Source organism: Lolium perenne, chromosome 3 (assembly GCF_019359855.2).
Source record: "Lolium perenne isolate Kyuss_39 chromosome 3, Kyuss_2.0, whole genome shotgun sequence".
Lineage (NCBI taxonomy): Eukaryota > Viridiplantae > Streptophyta > Magnoliopsida > Poales > Poaceae > Lolium > Lolium perenne.
The window spans coordinates 26,862,800-26,872,851 of NC_067246.2; the positions used below are offsets into that span (position 1 = coordinate 26,862,800).

Here is a 10,052-nt window from a genome sequence, read left to right on the forward strand (position 1 = left end):
ACCTCGAGAACACGGAAAATTCACTACTTGGCATCATTGGTGTTGTGAACTATCAGGTGTTCAACAAGCTCCTCATCTCAGGGCCCACACACAAATATAAGGGATCAATTGTGGTACCTTTTGAATATAAATATTTGTCCAACCCACGAGTAGCTAGAGGTATTAGAAAATTCAACAAAGTAAATAGTAAAAGATGCAAAGATTTATATTTTTTGGTTTTTAGTTTGCACGAATAAATTTTCATCCAGCTACAGAATAATAAGTCGACACATTAAATAACATTTCATAGCACAGTTCATTCTTTTCAAATTAACGGTCAGTGCTACACCAAACATGCGTACGGTTACTTCGCGAATATTAACTAGATGATCAAATTGAGCCACATGTGTGGCAACATACATCAATCACGATACAAAATAGACTGTCCACGTTAACAACAGTGCGTACAATGTTCAGTCACCAAGGACGTATATCTTGTTCACGCAGCAGGAACGATAGATGGCAAGAAAAACGACTAGACGTCCATCTTAACGTACGTGCCTAGAGCGACGAGGTATTCTTTGGATCGTCCGTGGAAGCCGACGATTCTACCTCCTGCTGCAGCTAGGAGCTCGAACGGCTTGCCTTGCGTATACCCAAACGGGCCATAGGTGCGGCGGTTGCTGACGAAGGTGATGGAACTAACCACGTCCGTGCCGTAGTATTTGCCTACGTGCCCTTTGACGCCAGTGAGGTACTCGTCGGACTCCAGACAGATCTGGCATACAAAAAAGTAACAAGTGAATCTTCATCCCTGCCAAGTCCTTTCAGTAACAAAAGTTTCTCTAAAACAAATAATGTGATGGTTTTACCTCTGATAGCTCGGCCTCATGCCCAGCATAACCCCATTTTTCAGTATGCTCTTGGCCATCTCGCTCATACATTACCCATACGACGTCGACCTTGACGGCGCGGGTCCAGACAACCACCTTAATGATACGGTCAATCCCTTGCAAGTCCATCTCCCAGGCGTTGCCGTCGCCACCGCAAGGACCCATCTTCACAACTGATCTTGGGAGGCCGCCGGCGGAGTCGGCTATGTTGGGGCGGCATGTCTTCTCGTGCTCGGCTTTCTCGTGGTAGAGCATCTTCCCCGCAGTGCATCCGTGGATGGTGTTGGGGCAGGCGACGCGAACGGATCGAAGTATAGCCTCGACGGCGTGGCAGCGGCCGTAGCTTGTGGTGAAGAAGCACTTGGTGAAGCAGGATACACACTTGTTCTTGTCCGGGAGGTCGTCGTGGCAGGAGGAGCAGATCAGGTGACCAGCTGCACACTGTGCCCCAGGAATCAGATTCAGATATAGCATGAAATTAAAACAGAAGTGGCATGGAAGGTAAATCTAGTGGATATATTATTCTACCTGCAGAACTGGAGGTACGAGGAGCTGAAGGCATCTTGGGCAGGAAAGAGCCTCCACATCAACGTCGACGGTGGCCGCCGACGTGCTCCCTTTCACGGCCGTCGTCATGGTCTTCTCCATCATGCTTCTCTGCTTGATCGATACCGATGCGCTTGTGTAGCTTTATCTCCCTCTCAATAAATTTCTACAGCACAGTATACTGCCTTGCTTCTGAATCACGAGCAGGCTAAAGCAATGCGCAGTATATATACATAGATGTGACCGTTCATCCTGATGGATTTTGAAAACCACTGCGCCGCGCATGCGAGATGGTAATTATGGTGGCACCCGTACCGAGAAGGTGAAGTTTGTTTTCTATCGGACGAGTAGGTAAGTTTTGACACGTTGCAAGCATGCTGTTTACCGTGTTTTCCTTTCCCGATGGCATGCGTTTCCCGTTTCCAACAACACACGCATGACTGGGGTACTACTCTACCCCGTTTTGAGAAGAAAAAACTAAGCTTGATCTTAGACTAATAACGTATGCCATGTTACTAGTCTAAATTACTAGCTTCATCTCAAGTAATAAGGCTCACACGTATTTTAAGACGAACTTTAACCATTAAAATTGAGCAACAAAATCTTGATTATATTATATATAATTAGTATCGTTGCATTCGTATTGAAAAAAAACTTTCTAATGATGCTAATTTCATACAAACAATCTTTATATATTTGAAGTAATTATTGGTCAAACAAAAAACACGTAAAATGAGGACGCCTTATTCCTTGAATCGGAGGTAGTATCATTTATTATGTTGTAGATTTATTTTATCTTGAGGTGTGTTATGTTAGGCTGGTCATAGTGGGGAGTAACTTAGACTAGTAACATATGTCATGTTACTAGTCTAGATTACTACCTTCATAGTGGGTACTAACTTATACTATGTGGTATCATGCATTGTGTTATTTATTATGTTGTAGACTCATTTTGCCTTGGGGTGTGTGATATTATGGTAACATAGCTAGTTACCACCTCACTATCTTTCTTCATTTATTGGCATGCTATGTCACCAAAATGCCTTGAGATGTGTAATGTTACTAGCTATGTTACTCCCACTATGAGCAGTCTTATGGTAATATTGCTAGTTACGACCTTATTCTCTTTCTTCATTTATTAGCATGACATGTCACCAAAATGCTTTGAGATGTGTGATGTTACTAGCTATGTTACTCCCACTATGAGCAGTCTAATGCCATCTCCAACGGGCGATGCATATTGGATGCCTAAAAGTAATCGCCAGCGTTTGTTTGTATCGTCCCACAGACATATTTTGATTGCGCGTTCGTTTTTATTTGGGTGTGCTCGCAGCGGGGCGATCCATTTTTTGTTATGCAAAATATTTAAAAAGCATAATGTACAAGAAACTATACAAACTATAGTTGTACAAACCTAGACTACTTGCTGCCCGATGGCCCGTCCTCATCGTTGCGTCTCTCCCTCGTATGCTTCTCCGCCGCCTGCCGTGCGGCCGCTAGAGCTCGATGCGCCTCCGCGTCCTCTAGCAGGCACCGCTGAAACGTCTCATTCGCGGCGTCCTCGGCCTTCTTGAGCATCTCGAAGGATTCGACTAACGCCCTCTGCTCCGCCGCCTTCTCCTCCGGGGTAGGCGCATCATGGTCATTAGAAGACCATGAGATGTCAGAGTCGTCGTCCTCTGCGGCGGCCGCCACCCTGCGGCGTTCCATCTCGGCGTCGAACGCCACCTGTGTCGCCCGCTCCTCCTATGCTTCCTTCTCCGTGTAAGCCAGGAACTTGGCGTCCCTGACCGGGTCGAGGTCGTCATCGGTGTTGTCGTCGTCGAACTACTCATCGGAGCTCGAGGCCGGGGGATGTGGAGTCAGAGGTGGAGGTGGAGGCGCGACAGCCTGGCCGCGGCTGGCGCTGCTCATGGTGGCAAAGGTGGAGGTTGAGCGGCAGCGGCGCTACGGTGGATGTTGTGCGGCGGCTAGGGTTTAGTGTGGGAGGAGATGAGATGCGCGCGCCCCTATTTATATAGGCCGGAGGCAGGCGACGGTCGCAGCACGCGTGGCATCGCCATTACTTCGTGCGCATAGGTAGGCGACGGCCGCGCGCCACGCGAGACATCGCCATTACGCGGCCGCAGACTACCGAAGCGACGCCTCGACGCCAGTACTGGAGCGCCTGAGAAGACGCATCGACCCTGGGTCACTGCCTGGCGGGCTGACGAATCTACGCGAGACGCGAGCAGACACTATGCACGTCCGCGCACCGTCCGGAGAGACGCATCCGAGGCGCATATTTGGGCTAGGTTTGCGCCGCTGCGGACTGGTCGGTCGCTATGCGTCGCCCCGCTGGAGCTGGTTCCTGGCTCATTTTCGGCCCGCGCAAATTGTCCGCGCGCGTCCATTTGCATCGCCCCACGGAGGCCGAAATATTCGCTAGGCGCAAATTGTCCGTTTGCGTGGGGGGGGGGGGGGGGCAACCCCAGTGGTCCGACGCATTTTGGAGAAACTTAAGTAGAATCTATATATTGTTTGATCAAGCCATGCTTTGTCGAATCGAACAAGTTCAAACAAATTTGACATACAAACTACGAGAACAAAAGCGAGAACAAATAAATTTGAACTAACTAATTCTTTCTTGTTAGAAGGCCCTTCCTCATCATCCTCACGAACGCACCTCCTGCTCGTCACATCCGATGAGTTTGAGTTCCCCTCCGACGAGTGGTCATTGGGGTCTTCCTCGTCGTCGGTGGACGGATGAAGAGCCTCCGCTTGCGCCTGCGCCCGGGCCCTTGCCTCCTTCCTTGCATCCGCTGCGTCGTCGGTGCTCCAGTGCCTCCAGCCGTGCCCACCTTGCGTATGAGTCCTCCTCCTTGTCCTGGCCGTCGAGGCCAACGGCGTCCCCCTCCTTGTCGCCCTCCGTCGATGGGGAGCTAGGGTTGCTCAGTGTGGCAGCCCTATCCCACCAATGTCGCCATCCCGACGGCTTCCCCTCGTTGTCGGTGTCCGATGGCAACGACAGGTTGCTCATGGTGGCTAGTCGGTGTTGGAGAAGAAGATGAATGGCAGCCGGTTGGAGATGAATTAGAGCACGCGCAGGGGTTTATTCAGCGGGGATTAATGGCGACGCGTATAACGAAGAGGTTTGCGGTTTCTCTTCCACGGCGGTTCGGCGCTCCATTCCGGCAGTTGGCTCATCGATCGGCGCGGTTGCCACTCCGGCGGTTGCCCTCCCTGGCAGTTGTTCTTCTTGAATTCACACCGGCTCGAGCCAGGGTCGCTGCCATGTGAGCCCGTGGGAGAAGCGAGCGGACGCTCGGCGCGACCGCGCATCGTCCACGGAGACGCAAACGTGCCGCATATTTGCACCACGTTTGCGTCTCCGCGGATGGCCCGGACACGATGCGTCGCCCCGCTGGAGCAGTGTGCAGGCGCATTTCCGTTCCACGCGGATGCAGACGGTCACGGTACCATAAACAAAGACCGGGCGGGAAACTCATCACGGACCCCAAGGTGGTAACTGATATAGTTTGGGTCACGACCGGCCCGAAGGTCTTAGAGATTGAGAAACAACTGATAAGCAATTTACCACTTTAATTAGATCATACAACTCATCAAGTATTGTTTATATAATAGTAGCAGCATTCATGAATGGTTCACGTTACTTCTGCAGGAAGCGGAAAAAAAAGACTTGCCCAATGTGACGAAGGCTCCTCGTCCCAGGCGTCAGCGGAAAAACAAAATACTGGGACAAGCCTCTCGTCCGGGCGATAAACATAGTGAATAATCATTCACCTACGAGAAGGCCGCATAGAGGCCGTGTGGCTGGCATCGGTACATCAAGCATTCGCACTACGGCTTGGTGTCTGCGCCAGATAACAATAAGTGTGAGGAGAGGAACAAGTGGTAGGAGGACGAGATAAAGAATTCAATCAGAGCTGAAGTCAAAGATGAAGTCGTACCAGGAATCAAAGCTGAACTCGTACCTGAAATCAAAGCTGAACTCGTAACTGGAATCAAACTTGGAGTCGGAACTGAAATCCAAGCAGATTTTGAGGTTGTCGTTGCCTGGTATGAAGGTGGCAAACAAGGGACCCACCCGGTGGCTAGCGTAGCCGCCAGCAACTCCATGATGGCACACATGGTGGAAATGCGATGTTATATTGGAGACTCCTCCGGCCACCGGCAATGACGCAGTTTCTAGGGATGCACCAACCATGCCGGCTATCAGCCTCTCCGTCACTTGCACGCTCGCCATCGCAGGTGTCCTTCCATCGACATTAGCCGAGCTCAACGCCCCTCACGGTAATTAACTAAGTGTACAACAAGTTAATAATTACTTCATCCTTTCCCTCTCTCTAACGTCGTACACATGTTCTCGTAGGCTCCCTCTGTGCCATGCACCTTTCTGATGTAAGTGAACGATAAACTCAAATATGTTGTGAGGGGGTCCATCATTCGGCCCGTCGATAAGAAGTACCACACAAAAGATATTCCCGTTGACCATTATCGGGTTGAAGTGGATCGAGCGTTACTGAGCTACAAGAATTTCTATCCTCCTAATCAACCGGACAAGGCCGATAGCGAGTTGAAGGTGAGTGAACTCAAGGGTTGGCTATTGATATGGCCGAAGACCCTAATTAGGACCAATACCACCTCGGGGTCAACGGCCAGCAAACGAAAGCAGGTTGCGCCACAGCAGCCAGCGCTAGAGGTCAGCGCCCCTCCAAAACATCCAACACCAGAGGTTAGTGCCCCTGTACAATAGCCAGCGCAAGAGGTCGATGCCTACTAACGTGAAGATTTAGTATGGGATATTCCCCGTTCTTCACAAAATCTCCATGATGTCCCGGTGGGGACGAAATATCAGTGCTCCAAGAGGTTGTTCGGTTCTCAAGAAAGGCCTAAGGAGGCTGCCGCCGCTGCCACGAAAAAGATGTTGAGCCAGAGCACACTCCTTGATACGACCAATAAGGCGATAGCCGCTGGTGGCATTCCAAACTACCTAGTGAAGAATAAGCATAAAAGTCACAGAAGAAGGATCCCAAAGGCAAGAAGGATCTACAAGTGGTGACCGCTGCAACATGTGGGCGAACCGATGTTGCCGGAGCATGTTGTCTCAAAACTCACCGGGGATATGAGGAGCGTGCATGAGACTGTTATATATATGGAGCAGGAACTTCTCAAAATGAAATCTCCGAGTTGCCTGCTCCATGTGGCCAAGGTGCCAACCAGCATGGGCTTTGTCGACTAGTACCTCGCGGACTTGTGCTTCATCCAGTTTGTCGACTAGTACCTCGCATGAAAAGTCTCCAACTTACCATGGTCCAGCTAGTTGCTCTTAGCTTGGCTTCCCAGATCATTAGGGAGGAGACCCCAGGCATCGCGATAATGGACCCCTTCTATATGTGGGAGAGAGTCATCTGCAACCGTGGTCTATTGTCATGAATAAGATCGAGGATTTCTTCATGTTGAACATTAATAAGAGTGCCATTCTCATCCCTTACTTCCCAGAGTAAGAAATAATTCGTTAGTCGCAATTACATTCTATCCTATATATCCATCATTCTATTGCCTTTGCTAAGGTTAATCCGAGGATGATGGTATGTTCACATTGTTTTGCGCCTCATCTTCGTGCACCCGCAACACTCGCATGCAGTCTATCTCGACTCGATTAGGGCGATGAAGAAAGAGTACACCGACATCAAGAGAATTCTCAATGATGCTCTCACTGGCTTCGCCAACAAGACATGCCCCCTCAAAGTAGAGAGGAAAATGCGAGGAGGTCTGGCGTTAACCCACACATGCAACTTCCCCTGCCTCAGGCACTCGTCGGACGAAAATGGGATGAACGCGTCGTACGCCATCCTTCAGATATCAGAGTATGTAAAGGACGCACAAAACGTCTTGTTGCCAGAAGGTCTTCAAAAGACGTTTAAAAACCTGGCGGAATCTACATATAGCTAGCTGAGAAAACAGTGGGTTCGCATCCATCAGATGATTTGCACGATAATCCACCAGGATGCCTGCACTAGGTCTGACGCGTTCTCCTACAACCACAGTCTACCATCTAATGACGAGATAGAACTCCGTTTAGAGATGTCGTGTGAGGACATGCCATTCAATTCGCTGAAGGGCTGCCATAAATTCCTACCGAAGCCTACAACCTCATCCTAAGATATGAACTATTTTGTTTAGTTTGAACGATACAATGATGAACTCGCGTACTGTAATTGCTATTCCGACCAAATCGACTTGTTGATTTTATTTAGTTTCTACGGATGTGCATGTGAACTCATTCGACTAAGAGCATCTCTAACAGAGCTCGTAAATCCCGTCGGAAATGAACTTTTCCGGCGGATATACGGGTTCGGGCCGAAACGCGCGCAGAATAGAGACCGAATACATGGGCCGGCCCGAATACGAAGTTCAGGGGCCCGAGAAACTCCCCGCACGACACCTATTAGAGCATCTCTAACAGAGCCCATAAATCCCGCCAGAACTGAACTTTTCCGGCGGATTTACGGGATCGGGCCGAAACGCGCGCAGAACAGAGACATAATACAAGGGCCGGCCCGAATACGGAGTTCAGGGGGCCGAGAAACTCCCCACACGGCCCCTATTAAAAGGGTTCGCGGAGGAGAGTTCAGATCGTAAACCCTACTCCCCTCCGTCCGCTCCTCTCCCGCCGCCGCCGTCTGCATCCGCTCCGACGAGAGATTCCAGCCCCTCCGACACCGCTCCGCTGCTTCGGCCAGCACCCCTCCGTCCGGAATTGCGCGTGCAAGATCCGTGGGTAGGGGAGGTGGCCGATCCGGCGGCGGAAGATCCACTCAGCGTCCGCCGGGTGTACGGGCGTCGCCGGAGCGCACCAGGCGGAGGCGCTCCGACGGAGAGTGGAAGCGGGCCGGCCGGAAGTGGCTGGAGCTAATGGAGTACCTGCAAGCACGCGCGGACGAGGCTGCGGAAGGAGAAGCGGAGGCGCCCGCTGCTGCCGGTGCGTGCAGCCCGCCGCTGCCGGCGCGTGCAGCCCGCCGCTTCCGGCGCGTGCAGCCCGCCGCTGCCGGCGCTGCCCCGCGCGGCGACGACGACGACGATGTCGCCGGGGCGTCTTTAGCCTGCGGGAGCACCTCCGAGGCGGCCATCAAGGTGGCAGCCGTCGTCGTCGCATAGGAAGAGCCGGCGACCAAAAACCCTCCGCCGGCGACATTAAGCGCCCAGGTGATAGTATATTCACTCCAGGGACTAAATCATGTCTAAATTAGGCCCGTAGTATCCAATGTAGGTCCAAGATGCATGTGTTTTGCCCCTAGTATTGTAAATTATGAACGAATTCAGCTTGATCCGATGAAATCAAGTGCAATCGTGAGTTTCAATTTCCCGCGACGTTTGATTTCAGCGAGTTCGGTTCACATTTTCGGTTTCTGTTCTGCGCCGTCTCTAAATCCGCTAGCAGTTTGTTTTTCGGGAGACTGAACTCACTTTATTCGGTTCCGAGAAATAGGGGCTCTGCTAGAGATGCTCTAAAACACTTAATGTGTGTCTAGTAATTCGTTACTCGTTGGAATAACACACCATGTTATCTTAATCGTTTTCGATTACTTTAGTATTTATAGATTATGGTGTTCTTATCTTGATCATTTTCATTTACTTTGGTCTTTCTTCGAGGGAGTGACAATGATTAAAATGTTTAATCACTACAATCAAAGGCGGTGCAAATCAGACTGGTGTGATGAAACAAATATCAATCTCTTGTACATTCTACTTGTCTCGGTTACACCATGCCGGAATGTTAATATTTTATTTTGACCAACAAAGTATGAGCCATGCTATTTAGTCGACCCTACTTGACTCGTATTGGAGTTATCCGATGATTAAAATATTTGGTCACCCGTACACTTGGAGGTGGTGCCAGTGAGTCTGGTGTGATGGCACAAATATCAATCTCTTGTACATCCTACTTGGCATCACTAAACCCATCTCCAAATGTTAATATTTGTGTCTCGTATTTGAGTTGGCCTTCTTCGTTTATTTAGATCTTTTTTTGAGAGAGTGCAGATGATTAGAATATTTGGTCAGTACACACCGAGGTGGTGCAAGTGATCCTAGTGTGATGGCATGTCCACACAAAATTCTTGTGCATGTGACTTGGTCTTGCGATTTTCCTTTTTATTTGTGTGTGTCATTATATGAGGCCTTGTCATTCCATTTACTTTGGTCTTTCAGAGTACCGATGATTAAAATGTTTAGTCAATACACTCTGGGGTGGAGCCAGTGAACCTGGTGTGATGGCACAAATATCAATCTCTTGTGCATCCTACTTGGCCTCACTGACTCCATCCCCGAATGTAATATTTATTTCAACCAACAAAGTATGAGGCATGTTATTTAGTTGATATTACTTGGCTCGTATTTGGACTTCGCCGGTGATTAAAATGTTTGGTCACCTGTACACTTTTTTTTGACGAAAATACAGTGGGGAAGTTCCCCACTGCGTCATTTTTTATTTTATATAAAACACATATGTACAAAGAGTACTTATTACAAAGATTCACAAAATATCTAACCAATATTGCATGCCATCCTTGAGACTAGGTTTAATTCTATGTCTAATAGTCCCAATGCTAACTTTAAAATGATCAAAAC

General features: G+C 49.4%; 1 protein-coding gene across 1 annotated transcript; it reads right to left on the minus strand.

Annotated features, from left to right (window-relative positions):
• Positions 1 to 276: 276 nt before the first annotated feature.
• Positions 277 to 1,681, minus strand: LOC127341009 (jacalin-related lectin 3-like). The gene is made up of 3 exons (XM_051366776.1): positions 1,401 to 1,681; positions 852 to 1,313; positions 277 to 757 (listed from the first exon to the last, which is right to left on the minus strand). The coding sequence occupies exons 1-3, from the start codon at positions 1,521 to 1,523 to the stop codon at positions 515 to 517; spliced, it is 828 nt and encodes a 275-aa protein (XP_051222736.1). The 5' UTR covers positions 1,524 to 1,681; the 3' UTR covers positions 277 to 514.
• Positions 1,682 to 10,052: the final 8,371 nt, after the last annotated feature.